This window comes from Telmatherina bonti (assembly GCF_933228915.1).
Source record: "Telmatherina bonti genome assembly, chromosome: 23".
NCBI classification, from domain to species: Eukaryota; Metazoa; Chordata; class Actinopteri; order Atheriniformes; family Telmatherinidae; genus Telmatherina; species Telmatherina bonti.
The window spans coordinates 15,776,511-15,803,082 of NC_136632.1; the positions used below are offsets into that span (position 1 = coordinate 15,776,511).

The following is a 26,572-nucleotide window of genomic DNA, read 5'->3' on the forward strand; positions in this document are numbered from 1 at the left end:
AGGGCAGACATTTTCACGAAGATACACGTTGATTCAAACAGCTGGCACAGCTGGAAGTGTCACCAATACAGAGAAGTCTTTGTGAAATCCTACTTCAACTCTTTATTCCTGTCCTATCGGCACGTCTCACCTAATCAAACACTCTGATGTGGTCACACGTCCTACACTTTCCACCTCTGCATCAACTGGAAAATCCATTATATGTACTCAGCTCAAGCCCCAGACTCACATTCCAGCGCACACACACACACACACACACACACACACACACACACACAGAGAATCAATAGAAGACATTAGGTGTTATTGACAATGCCAACTGAGGTTAACAATCTGGCCTAACTGTAGGCTCCGCCTATTAAGCTCTGTATAAATGCCACAGGCCAAAAGGATCCAAAGGTCCAGATTTGTTTGAGTTGTTATTAAAAACCCTGCATGTGCTCTTTCTCACACCTTTGCATCTAAAGATCATTTTCAAGAGCCTTGCCTCTGTATGGTTGTCACAAAAACCTGATGCAGCACAAATAGGAATAATTTGAGCAAGTGCATCAGTTCATTCTCTGCTTAATGGGTAAGAAGCTAACTTCATTCAAATAAATTCATTAAAACTTTGATGATCCTTAACTAAACATTCTATTCTATTTTTTAGTCATTTAGCAGACACTTATATCCAAAGCGACTTACATCAAGTATAAATATATTTTATTGGGAGTAAGTAGTTATTTGAAAAAAAATCATGATGCAGGCAGGATTGATCACTCAAATGAGTCCTATTTAAAGCAGTTATGAAGAAGTCTCTGACTGAAGGCAGTTGTAAACGTCACTATATTATGTAAAGAATGTAACGTGTTGGGAATAAATCTGTCACAGAATATGAAAATGTCTGATTTTTTTGGTTGGATAGCTTGAAAATAAAATTAAAATGTCTGTATAGTGATACTTAATATTTAATTTAAAACATTTACAATTTTTTTTTTTAATTCAAATAATTTACTGAGCAATTATGTTAATAATTGATATGCACAAATTCAATATTCACTAGATATTTTGAAAATATATTTAAAAAGAAACAAACATTTAAGTCAATTTATTTCTACAATTTGTGTTAATGATTATATCTATAAATATATAATATGTATTCATTTCAAATATACTATATATCATTTTGAGACTGACTAAAACATTTGTTTGAAAATTAATCACTGAGTTCCTAAATATGGACAATGCACCACATCTCAACGTTTCTTTAAGGCAAAACAGCAAGTTCAGCTTCATCCCCAGTTTTCCATTACTTTGCTGCAATCTTTGAAAACCTTTGCAGAAATGTTTTATTTTATGTTGCATCATCCTGTTGGGTTGTCTGGGATATAATGCCAGAAAACACAAAAGCACAGATTCTGAGGCAATCATTGATGTTATTATCAGAGAATATCCCCGTTTTTGAAAACTCGTGCGGGGCCAGATGGAAAGAAATGAAGAGATAACCAAAATCTCAGTAACTGAAGTCTTGCTGTATGTTCTGTGTCAGTGTGCAGGTGTGTGTGTTTGTACCTGATAGGTGTCCCACAGCCTAATCGTGCAGCGCAGTGGCAGCTCCCTCATCAGGAGGTTGTTCATCCAGCGAAAGGCAAACTGCAGGTACTCTACCTCGTACTGTTGCATGTGGCGGTGCACAGACTCTGCCAAAAAAATAATGAAAGTAGTCTTTAAAAATATTGCTACACTGAAATAGCAACATGCACAGCATAATGTCCTTTGGAAATCTTATAAAGAAAAGAGATGCAAATGTAGATAAGGAAAAAAAAAAAAGTTAGTTATAGTAGCAGTGACAGTAACAAGAGTGCAGATAGACAGATTCTTTCCCAACTCTCTCCTCTATTAATAGCTGTCACATTCGCAGCCTTTTCCTCATAATTGAAATGTAATTACAGAGCTATCCAAATTGTCTCAGAAACGCTTCATACCAACCACGAGGAGAAATGGAAATGTATTGTTAAGCAACGCTCCAGAGAAATTGCATGTCACTCCAGTGAAGACTGAAGTGCATGTAAAGTAGGTCAGTGGCATCCAGAGGTGAGGACAGAGGCCAAGTTTATATGTGATGTATGGGAAGTGTGTTAATTACTTATCTGACATCAGCAGCTTCAGTCATACATGATAAAAACTACATTATGTTTGTGTGAAACAAATGGCCATGACCCTGTCAAAAAAAGGAAGAAAAAAAAAAAAAAGACGAAGTGTATTGCTTCAGTGATTTTTAATGAGGATTTTTCAGGATTCAAGCGAGAGCATTGTGGACTAAAGGTGATTATCTTATTGCAGCAAGAAAACACTCAAATCAAAACAATGTGAAATCTCATGAAACATTTAGGAAGAAACATTTCTCACGAGTGGGCTCTAAGAAAAAAATAACTGGTAGTAGGGTTATCATAATATTACAATTTCAAACATGATTCCTATAGTAAGAATGATTCTCAATAACAGATATTAGTTTTGATACGAAAACAATGGGAGAGAGAGAAAAAAGTCAGTTTGCAACGAAATAGCAACCCAACTAATATAGAAAACCTGCATTAATTAAATAAAAGGAAAGACATATACCGATATGAACTAACTGCATAATTTTAAAGGAATATGAGGAAAAGATACAGTCTTCCCGCACTGTTCTTTTGTGTACTGAAAGAAATGCTCAAATAAAAGAAGACTTGAACTATTAGTTGGTGTACAAAAGTGATTTTTCGGTCTATTGGGGTCCCTGGTAAAATTTCCCAGGCAAAAAGCGAACAGTTTGTTCCACTTGTTTGTAGCGTAACAGCTAAATGCTACCTCTCCATGTTTAGTCTGGACTCTGGTCTGGACTGCGACTTTGGATCTCAGAGCTCTGCTTGGTTTATATTACCTGAACACATTACTGATGTATCCTGGGTCTAAACCAGTTTTGTTCTACAGATTTCAACTTCTTAATTTACTATTTTCATTTAATTAGGGAGGGCCAATACCATTTAATGTAATTCCAATACAAAAGATTAAAGTCTGAATGAGGGTATGGCTATGAGTTAAGTAACTGATCGCTTCATCCATCAGGATTTACAAAACTTTCAACAACTGTGGGAAAGGCTTAAAACCACGAAAGCAACTGTCCTCTGACTGGGTCAAAAATTCAGACTTGCATAGTCAGAGCCAAGCACTAACTCGAATTTCTCAGACATTTATGACATGGGATGAAGATGTTTGATTTTTAGCAACAAACTCCAGAATAATTTTTTGCATTTGAATTAAACTCAAACCTTGATCCTAAACTGAAGGCAAACGATGCGATACAGCGTGATGGCATAAATACGGAGTTTTTAGGGACTCGTTGGAAATAAAAATGGCCATGTTTGTTCAACTGAACACCCCAGAGGAAAATATAAACCTATGGTCTGGTTGCATGGCATGAGATTATATCATATATCATGAACTGCACAGAGAAGATCACATCTTGCATCCTGCTGTCTCAATGTGGTCTCAGTGTGGGATTCAAACGTCAGTGTCGGTGTCGTGGCATGCTGGCAGAACACTCACTGGGAAGAATGGATGAAAGGCTAATATGTCAGCTGAAAACTGGCTGCATGTGGGGCTGTGACACCGAGAAACGATTGCTTTTGTTCCTTTCACTGTTCATGATAAATGTTTGTTTTATGCTTCTTTACATAACAAAAGATTAAAAATACCACTCAGTATTCAGCGACTCCTCATTTCATAGTCATCAAGCCCATGACACTCATTCTCCTTCACACACACACGCACACACACATCTCATAATAGAGCTGTAATTATGGAGCTGTCAGAAAATCTATGAGAAAAGTCAGTAAGGGAGGAACTATAGCATCCTCTTCTCTCACACTCTGTGCTCTTAATCAGGACTCGCTGACAAGCACACACACACACACACACACACTCCAAACTACAGATTTAATAAGCCATTTATTGGTAAAATATTATGCAAGACATTTCCAACTAAGACGACACATATACACACACACACACACACACACACACACACAGAGGGGAGGCACCTGAATGACACCTATCTGCCTGCATGTGCATGTTCACCAATTACAACCACTCTCCAGCACATGAGCAGGGTGCAAAGTAAACACAAAGCTATTATTTCACACTCCTCTCTGCAGTTTAATTATCACATGCTGCTGTAAAGGCATAAACAAGAAAAGCTCATTAACGGCGCATGCATCATGGTGACAGATCTGAGCTAGCTGCCTAACAGAGGGGAAGAGAGCAGAACTACTTTAGACAATGTTGAATTACACTAATGAACTTATTTAGCCTAATATTAGCGACTCCACTAAACACAGAGAGGAAGAGGTGCACGGTGGGGGAGAACTGGAAGGGATGGTTGACTTTTATGAGGTGTTATGGAAGAAGAAAGGAATGGAAGTGATTAAACAGAAGAAGATGAAGAGAGGAAAGCAAAACAAATGAAATGCTATAACTAGAGCCTTATTACTGATGTGCAGCAGTCCAGCTGGCACAGAGCTGAGCATGCTGGGTAGGGTTGTTATAAGGGCTGAGTAAGGTTGAAAATGACATGTTTCATAGACACTGATTGGCTGATGAGACTGATCCTCCTGCCCACTTGCTGCTCAAAGCATGGAATTGCGGCCACCATGCTGGTTCTCCTCCTCTGCACTCCACAGTGGACTGGAGCTGGTGGACAGTGGGAGGTCAGAGGTTTTACAGTGACTAGTAAGCTTCTCTCTGGATTCTACTGATGAGGCCAGTTCTGCCTGACTTCATGCTCTCCGTGGTGTAACATGTAATTACAGCTAGATATTTTTTTTTCCTCTCACTTATTTTATTTTTTATTTTACTCCAAGTCCAGAAGTACAAATAATACCAAAAGGAAAAAAAAACAAAAAAACAACAACAATATAATTAATACTTGTATCCTAAAAATTAGTAGAAATAACCAAAAAGCTTTTCAATTTTTTCCTCTTATTGCTCTAATCAATAACTCCATCGCTCAGTATTCCGCATTCACCCCTACTCCCTCTCTGACCACGTAAACTGTAAAACTCAGATACAACAACCAATGAAGTTCTGCACAATGGCTACGGTTACATGATGTTTTTTGAATGCGGCATTCATAAATCAGACTTACATAATTCGGAGTCAACCAAGGTTTACATTAAACACACCCGTGCTTAATTCCTCTATAGAGCGGCGGGTTGGAAAGGGTTCTGACTGTATGACGTATACCAGAAATAAAAAAAAAAAAAGTTGGCTCTCTGCTTCTTGTCTTTTCAGTCGTAACTTGCAAAAACTACATAATACGCACCAGTTTCGCCGCTATTTTTATTGTAAATTTGAAGTACCAGCTCAGCACGAGCATACTACTTCACTTTTTGCAGCAAATGGTCATTTTTCATCAATTTAAAGCGAAATTAACTTTTATTCGGAATTAAACAGGAATTAAAACTCCCATGTAAACGCAGCAAATGACTGATTCATTTGACTCAGGTGTGTTGGAGCAGGGATACATAGAAAACCTGCATGATTGTGGACTTCGAGGACCGGAGCTAAACACCTCTGCTCCTAAGTGTAGTGTGGACACTAGGTTGTTGGGGTTTTTTTTTTGTTTTTGTTTTTTTCTTTCGTGTATAAATAAATAAATCTTATAATTAAGTGAGATTATAGGCTTTGACTTAAACTAAATTAAAATGCTCCTGTCAGTTCACATTTACAGCTGCTCATGTTCCCTCAGTAACCTAACCAAAAATGGGTTCCAGTGAAAAATGTTGTACACATACAAATATTTTCCAGTTTATTTTTTTTTCTAGATATTTTTTCTCAGTTAAAAATCAAATGGCTCCAGTGACTGGCCTGTAGTAATAAAACTTTACCACTTTGAATTACAGAATGAAAACACTGCAGTTAGGACAGATGCTTTTTTTTTTTTTAAAATAAACGGGCACATGTGGAAAAACCCAGCATAATAAGCAAAGGGTGATCTCTGAGGATTGTGTGGGAAGAGCAGGGAAATTATGTAACTGACCTCAGGTCAGGTTAAAAGGTAGCAAAGAAGTCTCCAGTGTTGAGCTTTAAAAAAAAAAAATGGCCGGTTTTGAAAAAGAAAACATGGTGGATCATACTCTGCTGGAGAAATGAATAAAAATCAAACAGGTGAAATTTCATGCACATCAAATAGATGTCGACCACCATCATCCACTATTGCTTTACAGAAGCAAATGGTTTTACAGGTTTATCAATTTCGAGAAAAGACACCAAAGACCTTTTAAGCTTCTTCTACAGCAATAATCGGAGTCCCACTATCAGCCTTTTGTTCAGATTCAGACTGAGCGCATTCTGCAGATGCACCCACTCATTTGCATAGATAAATTCACCTTTGAGCGATTTGCATGTTGATGAACTTGTACTAATGCACTTGCATGCAACAAATGAAGAGACTGAGATAAAAGAGAGATAAAGAGATCAGAGAAACATTACATGCTGACAAAGTGGTTGTTGTTGTTTGAGGAGGTACATTTGCAAGCGTCAAGCAAGTCTAATGAGAGTTAGTGTTGTGACTGCAACTGGATCATTACAACAGGGGGCAGCTTGAAAGATGGGCAAGCAAGGAGAGAAAATTTCTCCAGCTGTTTACAATAAAGAATAAAGATAAAGAAACAGTTTATTTACAGCTAAATCTGAGCTAACACTGTGGTGTTTTTTAACTGGATTCAAATTAAACAATTCCAACAAAGGTGGGACACTGTATAAAATGTAAGTAAAGCAGAATGCAGCTCATTAATCCAGGGCTTTTATCAGATAGATCATCATGTTAGAGGTTAAAACAGGCATTTCATCATTTTATAGGAAACATTAGCTCATTTTGAATTTGGCAGCAACACCTTAAAAAGAAAAAGATTTGCAGCATTTCTTCCATCTTTTAGCAACTGTCTGTAAGCATCTGGGAAGTGAGGAGACCAGATGTTGGAGTTTTAGGGGAGAAATGTCCCGTTTTGGTCTGATGCAGGATTCTAGCTACTCCACAGTCCAGAGCCTCTGTTGCTCCATTTTGGGTTTCGTGATGCTCCAAATGTTTTCTCTTAGTAAAAAAATATCTTGACTGACATTTTTCTTTTTGGTTTATTTTGATTTTTTTTTCTCCAGTTCCAGTTGTATGTAAAGTTTGGCTTCATGTGCTTTATTGCAGCTTTGTTGTTGTGTTTATATTACAAATGATGATTGCTGACTGAATAAACCTATTCTGTTCTAGTCTTTTGGGTGGCTTAGCTTAGTCTTGCTGAAGTTAATATTGATTCCTCTTTGTATGATAAACCTTAACCTGCTTGTGTGTATTGCACAGTGTCTATGTATGTTCAGTCATTTCTGGAAGGGTTTCTGAGTCCAGGTAGAAAATTCCAGTAAAAAAATAAAATAAATAAGTCTGAGGGAAAGACTATCATATAGATGGAGGGACCTTCAGTCTGTATATTAAGGTATATTTACCTCTACCAAGGCAGTGGTTGTGTTTTCTGCAGTGCTGGTTTGGCTGTCTGTGCAGTTGTGGCTCTGAAACTGTGGATCGCGCTGCCTTTAACTGTGCAGTCTGCTGAGAGTCTGTTCAATTCTGAATCTAGGCTGAAAACACATTTGTTTGCTTTGGCCTTTGGCTGATCATGGTCACAGCATTGGAGTTTTTATGTTTATTCAAATTTTCTCCTTGTATTTTCAGTGTTTTAAATGCTTTCACTGTTATTTTTTACTTTTATTTGACTATGTACAGCACCTTGGATGCTGTCAGTGTTTAAATGTGCTATAAATAAAATTTACATTGTCTGTGTCTCCTAGTAACATAAGTAACAAAAAATAAATAAAATTCAGGTTATATCAGAGATGGAATGAGGAAGATAATTAGATTTTGAAGATGTTCTGGCTCACCATATGCATCCAGGATTTTTAAAGGATCCTGCACTGTGTGGAGATAGGAATAATTTTACCATAAAAACTTATAAAAAATGTTTTAAATTTGTCCTGAACTTGCAGCACAATTTTAAGTCATAAGTTGTCACAGGCTGGTGAAGCTCTACATGACTTTCTCTTGAATGTGAAATATGTCCCAGCTTAAACATGTGAAACACTGTTTATGTTCTTCTGGGAACAATGTGTGGGTTGATAGGGTTTGCAAATCATTGCATTCTGCTTTTATTTACATTTCACACAGTGACAACTTCCTTTGGAATTAGGTTTTTAAAGTGCTTTAACTTGTGGTCTGCGTTAAATCACAGGACACTTTGCTGTTCTCCCTCTTTCTGTGTTATAAGCCATACTAGATAAATGATGGTGGGTTTATAAAAGCATGGTTTATATAATTTGTTTTACTTTCTGTAGGCGTACAATATATGCATGGCATGGTTTCCCCCAATGAAGTAGACATAAAGAAGAACTGGAGTACATCATTTTAAAGAAGCAGAGAAGACCTTCCAGATTTAGTGATGTTAAACACATCAGGAACGTCCTCTCCTTGCTGACCCAGTTCTGCAAAAACTGAGCTGTGGTGAACAACATCTTAAAGGGCTTCATCCCTGTTACTGGTAACTGTATGTTTCCTTTCCAGTTTCTCAGCAAATATCCCATCTGCAGTATCAGATTACCACAGCCAATGTAGAATCCCCTTTGGTAAAGATGAATCTAACTCTGATGGAGTGTAATCGGTTTGTTTACTTGCAATAAGTGCTCCAACAAATCACAAGCAAATGTGCGGCAAGACAACTGAAATTTGCCCAGGAAATGTTACGGACTGGTTCCCTCAAAACAATATCAAACACCTAAAATCGGGAGAAAAAGAAAAGCAAAACAAAATCGATTCCTTTGAATTAAATCTAATCAACTTGTAATTTATATGAAGAGCGAGAAAACAATACTGGTCCATTTCCATCAAGTCATCCATTATGGTGACAAGACAGAAACCCCCTTCTATCAAAATATACACCAGTCAGGATACCCCTGCATCTGATAAGTGCTGATAGGTAATTTTGGAAGAGATAAGATGCCATTGTTCCCAGAACAGATGCTACGTTGACAGCAGAGTGAAAAACAATCCTGTAACACAAGATAGGAGCTATCTGTAATCTCATTAGCGCTGGTAATGTCAAGCTAGCGAGGTATAAAATGTCTCTGCCGGGCGATGATGACAGGGCACTTATGGAATAAGATACAGTAAAAATGTTGAGTCATATTTTATGTCACTGCTGAGGTGTGAGGACTTTCCCACCTCTTCAGACATATCTATCAGGCATGACAATGCTGTGCTGAAGGTCAGTGTGACACAATGACGTGTTGATTTTAAAAGCATTTTAGCTCATTTTATTAGACTTTTTGCATTCCATTCATTGGCCCAATGAAAACGTTTTGCAGCTTGTTCAGATTTACATCTTTAAGTGTCCTGATCCCGCATGGCAGAGGTTTTCACACATCGTGTGCAGACAGACACCAGTGTCAGGATGCTGTCTGCAGCTGCCCTTTTCACACATATAACAAACAACAGGAGCTTGTCATTCGCACTTCCTCGCTTACTGGGAATACCCCAGAGTGGGTGCAGAGAAGACGAGGCAGGACATGATGCAAAAGCAGTGGCTGCGTTTTCTTTAAGCTACATTGAGGTTGGTGGGCAAAGTTAATGAATTAACTGGGATTAGCGAGGCTATAAAGGCTGCATGCATCTAAATGCAATATAAGGCTTGTTATTAGAAAATAGTAATGACATACATTTTTGAGTATGTGTAAATTCTTCACTCCTCTTTTAAAAGAGACAAAACGCTTAAATATGTCTGAATGAAAATCATTGTTTTCAATTGGAAAACAATGATTTCCAATTGAACGGTTTTACACAGCTCCTGGATACTGTTTGCAAACAGATAAATGCAGAAATGATTTTATTATTTAATTAGTCTAAAGAAAATTAACAAAAAAAAAAAAAGAAACTTCTTGTACTTTACATAAGACCCATTATCTAAAAAAAAAAACAATGACAAAATAAACCATTTTTTAGTGCAAGGGACCAGATGTTTGTATAGTTTAAACTACTGCCAACTCCAACAGTCTGATTGGGAAAAAAAAAAGAACAGCCCTCACACTTAGTGGTTCTCTGAGCTTGAAAAAAAAGTCTCATTCATTGAGTTAATCAGATTTGTAATTATTTTCTACAACACATGCCAGATCAGAGTAGAGTTATTCAGCCTTTACATGTTCATTCAGAAAATGAATGAATGAATATCTACAAAAAAGTAGCAAGCAAAAATGTTAGAAAGCTGCAAACCTTGTCAGCAGACATACCCACCCCATGTAAATTCTTTCAGCTGTAACCTGCTTTGTAATGGTACCTAGAAGGTTACATACACACGACAGCTCCTGATTTGGACGTACAGCTCCAGCAGGTAGTGTCTAAAAAATTTCAGGGCAGCAGTGCGCACGTGTGTCAGACAGGCCTGTATATTCTCACTAACTTTCACTGACATTCAAACTCCTTGCACACACACACATATACATTTGAATGCAGCTGGTGATTCCTTCCCTCCCCCTGGCTGACAGAGCGGGTGACAGCAGAGTGGGACGGCATCAAGGTCAGCCCCGAACATGACCACTGTGCAAGAGCTTGCTTTGATAAGACGTTGCTTCGCGCAATACATCATGGACATCTGCAAATGCCACATCTGCTTAAGGTGGCAAGGCTTGGATGGGAAGCTTTTTGAAGCAGGAGAATTGGAAGAAAAAATATAAAGGTGTTGATATTGAGAGGAAAAGTTAGGAGAAAAGTGATTTTAGTGTGTTTTCTGATTCTTGTATGGCTGTGTGAGAGGAAAGACAGGAAATGTGGAGAAACAAAGAGGCAGGAAACACATGAAGCGCTAAGCGGATATCCAGTCAAAATGGAAGCATTGTGGATGAAAGAAGGCAAAGCAAATGACTCACCGTCAATCCTGCTGACCAGCTCCTCCAGGGCCTTGACTTTCTTCTGGATGCCTGGCTGAGCAAATGTATAGTTGTCCTGAAAAGGAGGAGAATCAGGCAGAGTCAATATGGACTCGGGCTCAATCTGCAACAGTCAAACAACTTCAAATAGTTGGTTTGTTTTATGTTTTTTGGTGTTTGAAGCCTCACGCTGACTCCTATGGTGAACGCATGAGGGAATTTTTAAAAAGCTTCAAATGTTATGAATTTCTAAAAGCAACAAAAAAAAAACAAGGAGTATGCTTTTCCAACTGGTGAACACAAACACAGCCATCTTGAAAAAGTAGTGACCAAATAACAAAAAAAATGTCATTTCTGTCCCATGTTCTTAGTCTTTGCAATTAAAGGAAGGTGATATAACATATGAGATATGTTCGACACATCTATCGATGTACAGCTGATACGCTGCCTTCTGGGTAAGGGTACAGTTGGCGATGGACGCACGACATAGATCAGGGTTTATTAAACCGAATCCTGTCCCAACCTGGACTATTGGTGGAAACCAGGCTTTTGTGGCTCATTAAAAGATAGTTAATTTGTTATTTTGTGAAGTGATAAGACACCAAAGAAAAACTGCTGAAGCAATATATTTTTTTGTCGTTGATCTTAAATTTTGTTACACATAGCACCTTTAAAAAGTCAGATTTCTGATTACACTAAGGCAATTTCACACCTCGAATGAGGCTTTAACCATCTTCTCAAACAGGTGTGTTGTAGCAGGGAAACCCCTAAATCCTGATAGATAACCCCAACATAACAGGAATATTCAGTAATGTCTGTAAACGGATTCTGCTTTATTTGGACTGATGCTCGGTCATTAAACGCCTGGAATTCCAGGATTTTCTGTCAAATTGGATCATTGTTTTCCATCAACAATAACAATGAGACAACACAGGCAATGACTCTGTGCTATAATTTGTTATTCTATACTCTAATTATCTTCATACCAACCTTTTTTTTTTCAACCACTATATATCTTTTCCAAATTTGGGATTCAAAGCAGCATAAAATCTTTCTGTAGTTTAAACCATCAATGCCCTGCAGCAGAATCAATTACGCAACAGGTATTTGGTGTAAAATGTAGCATAGGAAATTCACAATTAAAAGGGTGTAAAATACTTAAGTACTAGCTTTTATATATCTACATCTGTTAAATTTAGCATTTGATCATTATCTAGAATTTGATATTTATGACTAAAACAACTAATTAAGGCCTTATAAAACATGAAAACTCCACTTTAAGACTTTTTTTTTTTTTTTTTTTTAAAGAAAGACATAATGATGGAGCCTGATCATAATCACAAGAGTTGGCAGCGTCAGCTGGTTGAGCTTGCAGAATACAATCCGTGCGAGAACAACACGTAAGCATTTTGTGTGTGTGTGTGTGCGCATACAACCAAACACACAAACACAATGAGGATTATGTTTCCTTGAGGGGTCATTTCAGTGTGGTTGGAGAACAGCTGATGAGGCAAACTAGCCCTCAGATGGAGAGGGAGAGGGGGAGGAGAAGATGAGAAGGAGAAAGAGATGGTGCAGGAGAAGTCATTTAGCAATAAACAACTCCAGTTGTCCTTCAGGCACAGCAGAGCTGAGGTCCCTCTGTGGACCTTCTCCATTATTCAATCCCTCTATCCACTGCTACCACTTGCACGATTAAGCCTATTTACTCACCATTCCTCAGACATATGTAAGGTGGGTGGAAGGTACTGCTCACAGCACGTATTTTTAATTTAACACCAAAGGCTCACAATAACTGCCTAATAAACTTTTGTAGTCATGACAATCAAACCCGATCGTGAAAATCCGATTAAGAGTATCTTATTAATGATTAAATTAGTTTCTGTTTTTCATTTGTCCATTAAACAAGCCTGGCGTCAAGCTGTTTATCATTTCATTTGGCATCTTCTTTCACATCAAATCCTTTTTCTAACATTCTTTTCTCCGTTTTTATGGCGTTCCTTTTTTTTCTCTCGTCACTATTTAAAATGCCCTTTCGCTTCATTCTGTTTATTGCTAATTTGCATCCCCTCGTCACCTTCATTCCAACTCTCACTCTTTTTTTTTTTAACCACTTCCAAGTAAATGCTGTTAGTAGCAAAGCAAGTGTGAGGGCCAGCGCAAGTAATTACATTTGCATTATTGAAGCTGGCCTTAATCGACTGCCTTTCTGGCCTGCTCTCTTATTTATTTTATCTGCAGCTGCTGCTTTAAAAGGGAGAAAAGAAAAAATTACCTTGTTGCATTTTTTTAATAATTTCTTCGAATTTTTCCCTTTCATTTTGACAGTTTTATAGTTTTTCTTTTCCAAAAAAGTTCTCATCTTTTAATCAATGAAAGAGAAGGCATAGTTGGGGGAGAGAAAGAAATTAAATTTGATGCTCCCTGCTTGGGGAGCATCAAATAACTTTACAAGTTATTTTTGTTGTTGTGTTACGTTTTCTGTCTTTGTCTCTGGTTTCCATCTTCTCATCTCTGTCTGGCTGTGTACCTCATATTTACAGCTTCTCCCCACCCTCTCACCTTTCTGAATGTCTCTCACCATCTCCACCCAGCAACTTGCTTGTATTTGAGCCCACCCTTTCTGTCTTGCATATTCTCATTGTGATTGGTAACATTTTGTTCCTGCCTCTTGTTTTATTAGTACAATGAAACATTCTCTCCCAAGCAGGGAGCATCAAATTTAATTTCTTTCTCTCCCCCAACTATGCCTTCTCTTTCCTTGCCACCATGTTTGGATTACATAAACACAGACTGAAGGAAGTAGCTTGTTTTGTTACTAAATATATCAACACTGCATTGTCAGTATTTTACTAATTCTTTAAGAAGACACTGAAAGAAGAACGCCAGGTTTTTAGCTAATAGATCTTGGGGGGCCTATCAGATTGGCCCGTCTTCACATATGTAGCCAAAAAAGTACCATTTGATGCTAAACTGTCATTTTTAAACAGGTTCAACTGCAGTAAAGTAAACAAATAATGCATCTGTCAGCACACATTTTTGCAGTATATTTGCAGCAACAACAAAAAAAAAAAAAAAGATCATACTTTTAATGACTCATTTTGAGGAAATATGTTTGATAAAACATATTTTTCTTTTTTAAATAATATGATATTTAAAGCTTAATGCTTGACCCACAAACTGGATGCAAACAAGTTAAAATAAGCAACAGAAAAGCTCCACGAAAGAAAGATTTGGGAGCAAAGCGACACAGGACAAACCGTAGAGGTGAGTCTTTATTAATCAAATAAAAGCTACAGCTGTCCTCACAGCCCTTGTGCCTCCTTCCCTTTGGACAAATGGATAATATGGCTCAGCCCACCTGCACCACCCTCTCCCTCCCTGGACAGACACAATGCTGAGAAAGAATTAGCCTCCACCTTGGAACGGTATAAAGCGCTATCCCCAAAGCCTCAGCGAGGGCAGCGTTGGAGGAGAGAACCGCCTCACAGCTGAGGAAGGATCTCGGCTTGGATGAGAAACCACAGCTGCCAAAGCTGAATGGACAAATCTGGGAGACTGCAACTCACATGTTGAAAGCGTCGTGTAAAGCATTTATTGCTGAGAAATTCTCCATCCGTTTCCTTGCTCATAAAACATTAGAAAAGAACACTTTTGAATATTTCAAGTCATGTATTGTTTGTGTCCATGTTTGATAGCTTGCAGCTTTCTTCTTCTTCACTGCAGTTACTGGGGCGCTGCTATGCTTGTTACTACCAACAGAGGGAATGAAAAGGCAGCAGAAATGGGATTTTCTCTCTGTATGATCTTTCCAAGTCAAGGTTTGATAGGCAGAAAAAGAAAGAAACAAAGTGAGAGAAATCACCCCCCCCCCACTAACAAGATTTTCTACAACCCTGTCTCCTTCTCTCTTGTTTTCTTCAATATCCTTTCATCTATTTTTGTAATCTTCTCATTATTTCTCCTTGCTTTTCTTTCTTTCCACACGCATTTCCTGTTTTCCACCTCTGAATCTCATACTGTGTCCCATCTGCTCTTTGGTCTCAACACTTCTCCTTATGATAACGGTAAGAAAGTTTGGGCACAACTTCCAGCTCATTATGAATGAGAATGTGTGTCCAGTTGTTCCTTTTCCTCGCTGCACCACTCTCCAAATCCTCTCCTCTTACACAAGTTCTGTTTTCCATTTCTATTTTCATCACTTTGCTGGTGCTAATGAGGTTAGACGTACTTTTACATCTAATGAATGCCTGTTGTGTCATGAGGTGAGAAACGCTTGAGAAAGGAATGAAATACTTTTTCAGCATTGAAAATACCTTTTCATTAAGATTCCCTCCATATTCACCTGCTTTTTCTTCTTTGTGTGTTGCTTCCCCCTCATGCCCCACCCTCTTCATCCGCTCACCTCCTTTATCTAATTTATCTTTTGTCTCATTTTCCATTTGCCCCATTTTTATTCCCATTTTTTCTCCTTTCTCCCTCTCCTTGTCAAATCCAACATGTCAGATCTTTGATCAGCTGAGGCAACAGGAGGAAATCAACTGCTTTATTATTCATACATTCTCCTCTTCTCTCACCATCTGTCCATCCACTGACCATGCACGTAAGTGGAACTGTTCTGCAGGGACACACCACACCAACATAAAGACGACGTTTCTCTTTCTGGAAGGTGTCAAAAGCCTCCCGTTCTCTCTTTTTTTTTTTTTTTTTTGTCCCCCTCTTCCTCCCCCTCTCAGTCAGCTGAATCAATAGCTCCTCTTCACCTCTCAGTCTATTCTATTAGAGACAACAATGGCTCCACACTGGACTGAGATTGCCTCCTTTTGTGGCACCGGATGTCTATCAGCAAGTTGGACAGAAGCAACACAACAGAGCTGCAAGGGCGATGTGAATGTGTGAGAGAAGGTAACATGAGGACCAAGGAGAAAGGGAAAGAAAGAGATGACAGGTCAAGATAAAGGCTAGACAATAATGGACACAATGATGGAGAGAAAACTGAAGGACTGGGCAATCATCTGTCATTCGCTGGTGTGAGAGGGAAAGGCTGAGAGAAGAAGATAGTGCTGCATGAGAGTGATGACAGGATGCAGGATGGTGTGGACAAAGAAGTAGACAATTAGAGCTGCTCAGAGCTAAAGAAAGATTGGTCATATTTCAGTCCTGTTTTTTTTTTTTATGTTTGTTTTTTGGGCTCATCATAGGTCTTGACTCGAGAAGCAGTAAGTTTAAAGGGATACTATAAAGACAGCAGGGGGACCAGAACTGTGTTGGACTGCACCATAAATCATCCACCATCCAACACTGGACTACTGGATTCAGGGCTGTAAGAAAATATCGACATATCGAAATATTTTGTGTGACAATATTATATCAATATTTAAAAGCACTAAATCGTTTTGATCAAATAACCGATCTTTTCTGATTTAGCAGATTTTCATTTCTTTATTTATATTGCGCATAAAGGTCAACTTTAATTTGAGAGACACAAAGTGTTTTTATTCTGCAGTGAAATGTAGAACCTCTGTTCTTATTCGGTAAGTTGATGTCAAGCATGCAACAGCGTTCAGTGTTCCCTACTAGTAAAGAAAACTTGCAATATATTATCTTGGTTATAGTATCTCATTATATTACAATTTATCCGATTGATGGCCCGTATTGTGATACATATCGTATTGCCAGATTCTTGCCAATACACACCCTTAAGAAACAGTAAGCCTGCTCTCCAAGCTGGTTTATACCCTGACATCATTACAATAACAATAATAGTAACTAATAGTAACTATATATATATATATATATATATATATATATATATATATATATATATATATAAAAATCTTATAAGCAATTACTACTGATCAATAAACACAAAGTACATCTGAGAGTGGTGGGAATACGATTAGTCAGATAAGCAGTTATGTAGACATAACTTTAGATGGATTATCATGATGCTGATTGAATGGTTTACCAGCAAGGCTCTGGTTAAATGTGTGCCACTGTGAGCTTCAAACAGTTCTATATGACTGTTATGGGAAAAAGATTGTATACCATTAGTCTACCATGCCTAGATATTCAAAATGGAAGTTTTTTTTGTGTATTTACAGTCCTTAATTCCATGAAGACGGTACATCTGTAACAATGTCTATAAAAACGTTCAATTTGCTTGCAGCATGTTCCAGAAAAGCTGGCGCAAAGACGAAAAAAAATTACAGTGGGAAAGATGCAGAAAGCTCAAGAAACACGTGTCTGGAAGATTTTACAGGTAAATTGGAAACAACAAAGTGTCATGGCCGGGTATAAAAATATAATGTGTTAAATTACATATTAGCTGAGAAAAATAGGAAATGATTTTATTCTGTTTTTATTTGTGTCCCATCTTCAGTTGAATTGGATTTTTTAGATAATTCAGATATTGAGCTTGTTTTAGATCTTGTATAAATGGCATTTCCCAAGCTTAAGATATTTAGATAAAACATCAAATACAACTAAATCAACTGGTTAACATTTAATAAAAATCAAAGACTCAAAATGTTTGTGTGATTTGAAAATAAATGCGTGTTCTCCATTTATCTGACCATTATACTGATGTGAGGCTAGATGAGAGCGAAAGAAATGAGACAAAAGTAAATAGCCTATTAGAGAACCTACAGCCATGCAGGCCAAGAAAATCTGTTCTCTCTAACAGGAGAAACTAGGCTTCTCTAATTAACTAAACCATATTTTCTCATATTCGAGACATTTAAGAAATCAGGTCATTGCAGGAAGCAGACAGTAACCTGGCAACTTAAATGAATGTATATGCATGAACTCTTCACCAGGTCCACATCTCTTGCATAATTAAACCGGGAGAATATGGAGCCAGACATTTCAATACCAGCAAGAAATCTGTCACATTTTTCTCTATTTTGAACTGGCAAATGAAGACGACTTTACACTACTTTACATGGAGATACACGGCGCTGCTAGAGTTAGAAGTGCAAAGATCAGTCCACAATATGGTCACAGACAGACACTGATTATCTTGTAACAACAGATGATGATAAAACCAACAGCAAAACATGTTTTCCTGTAAAGATGTTTCTCATATTCAGTTTATCAGCATACTAATTTCTTGTAGCCATTTTTATTACATAAATGTTTCCATCCACCCTGCTTTTTCCCTTTTCCCCCCAGCAGATGTTACAGCCTTCATCTCCACTGACCTGTATGTTGGATAGTTAAGCAAACATGATATCATTTAATCTGTCAAATAATGAAGGATGAAGGGAGATGGGGAGGTAAGAATAAAAAAAAAATAAATAAATAAATAAATAAAAAAAAATATAGATGCAAGGAACTGTGAAGGTTAAGTCAAAGTTATTCACCGGCGTACGTAACACTGCGTGAATATTCAACCATAAGGTGTAAAAGATAAACAGCACAAAAAGCATCAGAAAGACAAACACACCAGCTGGGTGATCGCCCCTCCTGTGTGTAGTTTGTGTGTATGTGTATGCATGTGTGTAAAGGTAGCAGATTGAGTGACAGCCCAAGGTGACGGCGAGGGGACCCTTGGGAAAACGAGAACAGGACGCAGTGTCTGGTTTGGTCCTGCTACCGTCTGCTAGACGTCGTCTCTTGGACCCCTGTTCCTGCTCTAAGGAAACCCCATTTCTCTAGCTGCCACTGTGGGAACAGATGGTTGCCTTGACGATGAGGAGGCATGTAATGATTGGCTCCTGTTCCAAAGGAAGGGCAGCTCAGATATGTAGGACCAAGAGATGAAAGTACTGAACATGTAATCCTTTTTTCTTTACATTTGATCTTTCCGATTTAAAGAACCTGAGGAAATGTTGGTTTGGACCTCGCTCAGCTTCAAATTCTGACCAAAATTTTAGGAAAAGTTTAAAAAAAAAAAAAAAGAAAAAAAAGGATCTTCTTTCTGTTTCTTTTTTTCTTTTTGTTTTTTTTTTTTAAACAAAAATGTATTTTTTAAATTGTTATGACTCAGTTATCAGAATTATTAGGAAGCAGACTCAGCTGAAGGAAACTGACTTTCTGCAGAGTTGCACACAATCATTAATGAAGGAATGGAAGATGTGCAACACCGCAGAGCAAATAAGGATGCTCTGTGGACAGAAAAAACCTGAAGTTGGCTGAATTCCACAAAGAAAACTGCAACACAATCTGGCAAAGGCATTGAAAAACAGAAATAATTGAGAGGGGAAAAGAGAAAGATGCAAGGCACCTGCCAAAAAGAAAAAAGGGAAGTAGAAGCTAAAAGCAAAGCTCAAGCATCACATAAAGACCTTCAAATCCACTGCAACAGAGCAGCATTCTTTATCTCTTTTGCTGTTTTGGTATTTACAAAGCCCATGTATTGATTAGTCTGATCCTGCACCTTCTGTGGTCAACTGGATTAAAGCCGACAATTGCCTTTTAACTTCATGGGCCCTTGGACAGAAACCCAATCATCCAAATAAACCAAAGCCTTTCCGGTGTACACTTTTTTGAAGGGATTTTTTGTGTTTTTCTTCAAAAAAAAAAAAAAAAAAAAAAAAAAAAAAAAAAAAAAATATATATATATATATATATATATATATATATATATATATATATATATATATATATATATATATATATATATATATATATATATATATATATATATATATATATATAGAAGGGGGGGGGGCTGTGTGAAGTTCTTATGAGCAGATACTGACTTAGTGTACCTGCAGCAAACAGTGACCAGAGCATGGTCAGTTCATGTTGTGAGGGAGGAATTCTTCACAGAAATCTGAGCTAAAAGTTTCCCTAAATTAAGCCACAGAAAATCATATATATATATATATATATATATATATATATTTTTTTTTTTTTTTTTTTTTTTTAAATTTTAAACAATTACAGCAACTACAGAGAAGACCCTATATCACAATTTTTTTATGCTGTATCATCCCCACAACAGATGCTTGCTTAGGTTGTTCTACATCATTAGCCACACTTAGGTGGAGACTTTTATCCCATTTGGTTTGAAATCATCCTGATTTAAGATTTCAAGGCAGCTGTTTCCATGGGAACTAATCTATTCCAATCTGTTGTGTAGAAGCGCTAAAATTCAAGCACAGAGGTCCTGTCAGACATGTGCAGAAAAATGTCTACATCATGGATTTATCAGAGATGGAGAAGTCTACAAACTGATTGTTGCAGTTTTTGCAGTACTTTCCAGCAGCAGCTTGACACTCATGCACTCCTACTGCAAACAACGAAGAGGAAAAGGCATGGAGACAGAGTTTGAATAAAAACAAACTTCCTGCCGCTGTCCAGAGAAATTATTTGTACGCCATCATCTTCCCAAGTGAGGAACCATCACTTCTTGCACATTTAAGTCTGGTCAGAGCATGTGCTGTACGAATGCAACAACTATCTGATTCAGTGTTTCCATGATACCACCATCAGTTTGGGAAAATAAACATTCTACCTGTGAAAGTGAATAAAAATCCTTTTAGTTTGACATTTTTCATTCAGAATAAGGTAAATAAATGGATCAATTTCATTCCAACTGAGCTGTCAAACCAATCAGTATATTTGGCTCCATTTAAGCATAACTACTGAATGAAAAGAATGAAAACACCTTCCAGTCTATAACTTCTTCCAGCCTTAAACGTTGTCTGCTGAAGCTGAGAATGAAATTACCACCCCATCACTTTAATAAGGATGGGAAAAATGCTGTTTTTTTCTTGTCTTAACATTTTATTAGTTTTAGTCCAGTGTTGGTATTTTAAATGCAATTCTGGATTAAATTCCAACATGTGTTAAACTGTGAATGAAAATAAAAGAAAAGAATTCAAAGAATTCTGCAGATTGTTAATTAAAACAGTTTATTTCTCTGTGTTACTCTTCCACACAGTTATAAGGTCAACCAATTTCTTCCTGGAAAAGTTGTTTTGTGCCTAAACAGTTTCTGTATTGCAGACACATCTTTAAAAAGAAAAAGTGAAAAAGCTATTTACAAGAGAAATCAATCATTGTTCCCTCTGGTGTGCACTACTTAAAAAGGTAAGGGAAGGTCTGAAAATGCTGCTTGCCAAATAGAAAAATTTTCCCTCAACTTTTTGAGCAACGACTCATGAGACACGTTTTAGATTTTCACTACTTTACCACAACAATTCAAATGATTTTTTAAGATGACCGATTATTTGTTGGTGAAATGAAAGTGTCCTAACAAATCTGCATCAAGCCAAAGAGAAACCACAACACTCTCAGTGTTCCTCAATGCGCGGCTCACGAGCCGCATGCAGATCACTGACTCTTGACTTGTGGCTCTTGAAGCAGCTACTGGCTTTCTGAAAATGCTATCTAAACAAGTCGTAATGATCCTCAATGTTGCAGTTCTCTCCACAAACAAGAGCTGCAGGCTGCTTGCAAAAAACTTTGCTGTCATAACGACCTTAACTGACCCTGTCAGAGTTGCCAGTTTTGAATATGAAACTGTTTTTAATTTTTTAATGTTAAGCACTTTGATATGCTTTTGTATGAAAAGTGCTATACAAATAAAGTTTGGTTTAATTTGACATATATATCGAGAAAGAAACACCCATATTCTGGAGGCATTATTGTATTTTCACCATATACTGTTGCATAAGAAAGCCATTACCTCTGTGCAATATTTAGGATAACGATTCCTTGCTTAAAAAAAAAAAAAAAAAAAAAAAAAAAAAGCTGAATATTCCTGATTTGGCAACATAGCAGGACACGTAGTGTGTGAATGCTTTTTTTGGGGGGTGGCGGTTCTCCCTTTTGTCTTAGTATACTGAATACGGCTCTTGCTGAATTAACAGTGCTGCTCTAACTGAAGACAGACTTCTTTATGTTGGATCTCCATTTGTCAAGATGACTGTTGAAACACAATAAGCCCAGATCCCAGGGCCAAATGATATTTCTCAGAGTTAGATCCAGAGCTTGGAAAATACATTTAAAAGGCATGTCTGTAGAATTAGCATAAAGGGCTGCTTTTCATGTGCTGGCTTTAAAAACTGAGAACCCCCTGGAGGAGGCGCTGGTGGAATAATGGACTTTTTCAACTTTTTTGACTTCACGTCCCTCTCGGGGTATGACAGGTTCAGACCAAGGCTCACTGACTGTGCATGAGAGACTGTGCATGCAGCAGCCAAGACAAATCTATACTGCATGATGTGTCAGATTAAATTATTAACACTCTGAGTGACTGTTTTTATAGCGGACACTCATAATACATTACAGTTTGGGATTAACGGGACATGTTTAAATCAACAACACATTATGAGGCAAAAATGACAGTTTAATTTAAATTCATTGAAATGTCTGATATCAACCTATTTCAACAAGTTAAATGAGTTAAGTTAGCCCGAGGCAATGTCCAATTTAGAATGGTCTAAAACTAATTGGCTGCTGAAGAAGCTGGGGCATCAGTGGGTTCAACTTAACAGACTTGTGTCTGAAATGGGCAAGCACACTGATCTGTAGAAAACCATTAATTCTTTTGTTCTTTTTTTTTTTTTTATCAAGCTATCACTCAAATGCATTACAGTTTTTATAGAGAAATATGATGGCTGGTGCATCACTTAAGAGCTACAGTGATGCTTAAAAGCCCTTTAATGGATTACATGACCAGATAATAATAAACAATGGTCCATTTGAATGTGACTAATGTGACCCTTTCTAGTCCAAGAGTTCAGGTATGAGCCATGTTTTTTGATTATGTTTGGTTGTTTGATGTGCAAATGGTGCGTGACGGCCATTATTGTGCTGATGCTGTTCTAATAACCCCCCCCCACACACACACAAGTAGTTATCTATTTAAAAGACCAAGGCTCCACCGGGTCAAAGAAATGTCCATCTTTCTCCATTTACCCATGACACTGTTTCACTGTCCACTATCCTGCATGGTGTGTGGATCTGGAGTCCTGGACAACTGCTTTGATTTCACCAATAAAGCACACATGCAAAATCTATTCATGTATTCCATCAAGGGACATTATGGAGCGCTGAAACTGTGAAGACTGACATGAGTTTGATTTGTCAACACACACATTTAGAACTGCTTAGATCTTACATGCCAGGATGCTCTGTGGAGGAGGAGGCGGCAGTGCTGCCCATTAAAATAGCAGCTCATTAAAAGGGCCTTTTAGATTTGGAATTAAAAACCAAAATTTTCACTTTCAGGTGAGAAAGAAGCTTAGCTGTGAAACATTAAAGTCAGACTTAATGGCCAATTAGGTTTAATAAAGAAATGTGAAAAAACTAAAGCCTATCAAAAGGGTTTTAACTGTCCATCAGGTAATTATGTAAAGAGCAACACACAAACACAGGGAAGGTACAGTGTCTTCAGAATATTTCCCAATATTATATATGTGGCACCACTTAGACAGGAAGCACTGGACATATGAGGGGTTTTAACAGGCAGTGTGCACATGTAATTGGTCAGACAGATTCTGCATCTCTCCAACCTCGGGACACCCCCCCTCACCCGCCTGGTCCCAGTGTGCTGTAATAGTGTGTATTGAAGGTGGGAGGGTTGCAGACGAGGTCAGAGCAAGGATCACCGACAAATTACAGTGCTAAAGCATCCAGCCTCAGTCAGACTGTTTAGAAAGCATTGGAGGGTGTTGTGGGGGGGGGGGGGGGGGGCTCCCTGATGCATTGCACATAATTAGTTTGAGCCGAGGTCACACACAAACACCAACACGAGGAAAAAGCAACAGCCACACAAATTTAAAAGTACACACTCCATTCTCTTCCTCTCTTGCTTCCTCCTGCTCTGAAGCGCTCCTCTCCTCCGTTTTGCACTCTCTGGGGCGTCTATTAATTTCTTGAATGAATTGCCAACAAACTGATTATTTGTTATTAATGGACGCTCACACTTTACACACAACAAACGCTCCGTACTATTAATCACCTTTAGCATGTGCCTAGGCAAAATTAAGTACATTTTTTTCAAATCCCAAATGCGCCTCATCTATTGCAGCAACATGAATGAACAGCAACCATCTGTTAAACGCGCCGCTCTCGCTTCAAATTAAAGCATCACTATCCCGCTGCCAGAACTCTGTTCTCCAGTCAACAAAATACATAATGTCTGATCGATACAGTTAAAGACTGACTGCTGTGGCCATTCCTTTAAGTGTTATTTTAAATGAGGGTCACGGACCCTGAATGTGAAGACTTGGCAGGTGTTTCTGTCCACGTGCCAGGAAGGGATGATTAGAGTAGCTGGGCTAAAACGTGGTCACATCCAGACCATGGTGTTCTTATCAACACCAGTCGGTTCATTGTGACAAAACTTGATATTTTAAGATGAAGTAAAACGAGTTTTACTTTTCCCAGATACAGTGAACAGAATCAACACGCTGAAAGCAACCAGTTTATATTATATGTAAGAAGAAAGGCTGAGTTTTTTGGTTTGAACAATGATGGTGCTGCTCAATCTACCAACAGCTCAGGCAGGCGCATTTCGGACTGACAGATGGCTCGACTATGACCGCTGAGAGCCAGGTCGATTAAGAGAGCAGGTGGCCAAAAAGCTTTGGGATGAAATGATGAAATAGAATGAAGTTTGGTGTTGGGGTCTCTATGAAATTATGTGCTCTCCAGACGCCGGGCCTGCTTTAGAATATGCAACACAATTAGATTTCTGAAAGCTATTATAAAGAAAAGCTGCTGCATGCGTAATGCTTGCACAAGAGGTCCATTTGGCTTTACAACAGTCAGGAACAACAGAACACTCTTCACACTCAACACAGGTGATTTTTCACAGTGGAAGCCAGACAGGCCATAAAACTGGGCCTGCAGATCAGTTGGTTATTATACTAGTGATCTATAACCAGTAAAAACAGAGGAAGAAGGGATTTTGCAGACCGATGGTCTGTCCAAGCTGCATGACGGATGGTCAGACAGTGTCACATCCCTGATAAAGTTTATTCTTGCTGAATACAAGATTTCTGCTTCTCAGCAGTCTGCGATGCTCCTTGGATTCTCCTCCACATGATGCTCCTTACATTTTCAACAGTACACAGACCTGGACTGACGGCGGGCCAGTCAAGCACACACACTGTGTCTACGAAGCTGCAGTATTCAAAGTTGATGAGAATGAAGGCTGGCATTGAACTCATCAGAAAAGATGTTATCCTGATGGAACCGGTCATGGTAGGAAATGTCCAACATACTTTATCCCTCTATAAACAATTTCACAATTCCGGGGTAAATTTTAGGTGGAGCGACATGCTTATTTGAATTAACATGGTTTTCTAAGGCACTCCCAAACTATATTATTTACAGTGGCATAATGACTTGCTGTGTATTGCTGCCTGCCACAGGGTCCAATCATAAGCTCAAACAAAGTCATCATAATTGGCTGTTGTGTTAAAAACTTTGTTATATTCCATTTTTAGCGAGTAATATTCCATAAACTATGAATCCACATGAGCATAGGAAAGACATATTTGCTGTTTGCTGACGTAATGACTGGCAATCTAGAAATGCTGAACTGCTAGCCGACATAAATATTTGCTAGATACTACAGTTCCAGTCTAGTAACGCAGCAAAAACCATTTGTCTGTGCTCTGAATTCCTCCTTTGTTCACTGTAAAAGCTGAAAGATCAAACTTCCACACTAATTTGGACTGAGGACTAAGTTTAGGAAGTTACTATGGTCAGCACATATTTTTTGCATGAAAATATGCTTTATTTATACCCAACTGTAACACCCAGCATTTTCAACCATTCTGGTCTTTTAGGACACGCAGAATATTGAGTTCTGGGACGACAGATAAGGAGAGCCGATTTGTCTGGGTGTGTGCATTGGGGCATTTTTCAGGGTGTTTACAATGTGCTTGGTGCGCGGTTGGCATGCGTACCCAAAAGACGAGCCGATGCAACACACACAGCAAAACCTCAGGAATCTTCATTTGGGGTCATTGGCAGTGAAAGCTCAGGTTAAGAAACGTCAAACTGCTTTGGCAGCCAATGAGTTCAATAAAGGTTCGAACAAGTCAAATCATAGCTTGATATCTTTGTTGCATTTTAAAAAATAGGATTTGTAATTTTTTTTATTACATTGTAAATTGTACAGCAAAGAACTCAGAATGTGACTATGAAACAGTTTTGTGAAAAGGAAGTGTTCATCAATTCAGGCTTTAATTCCAACAAAAACAGAAGCTTGTTCTCACATCACTTTCATCATCTGAACATACACACACACACACACATACACATACACATACACATACACAAACCTGGATGCCGTCAAGCAGTTTGCTCATGCACCAGAAGCTGTCAGCTTCAATGTTCCTCAGAGCCTCCTCCTGAAGACTGGACACGTCAAAGTTTTCCACTTCCTCCTCTAGATAAAAAAAATAAATAAAGGAGATATAATGGCAAGTAAGGAATTTGCTGAAACATGGTAGAGAAGATGGACAGATAAAAGCCAGTCTGACAGGTGGGTGGAAAGAAGGAAGATATTACACCACAAACATATATAAAAAGAGACAAACATGCTACAGATGAGTCCGTGATGATGGCATGGAAGTTGAGTGTTTAGTAAGACTGTGAGCTTCAGACCATTTAAACTGAAAAATGC

General features: G+C 38.1%; 1 protein-coding gene across 4 annotated transcripts in view; it reads right to left on the bottom strand.

The window, feature by feature from the left end:
- Positions 1 to 26,572, bottom strand: part of tbc1d22a (TBC1 domain family, member 22a) — a gene marked incomplete at its 3' end in the record, with an annotated part of 122,018 nt that overhangs the window by 31,846 nt on the left and 63,600 nt on the right. For all 4 annotated transcript variants that reach the window (XM_079262904.1, XM_079262905.1, XM_079262906.1 and 1 more), the window contains exons 10-12: positions 26,229 to 26,335; positions 10,975 to 11,050; positions 1,552 to 1,679 (exon numbers count right to left, since the gene is read on the bottom strand). In XM_079262904.1, the coding sequence (XP_079119030.1) occupies positions 1,552 to 1,679; positions 10,975 to 11,050; positions 26,229 to 26,335 (311 nt within the window). The remainder of the gene's footprint in view (positions 1 to 1,551; positions 1,680 to 10,974; positions 11,051 to 26,228; positions 26,336 to 26,572) is intronic.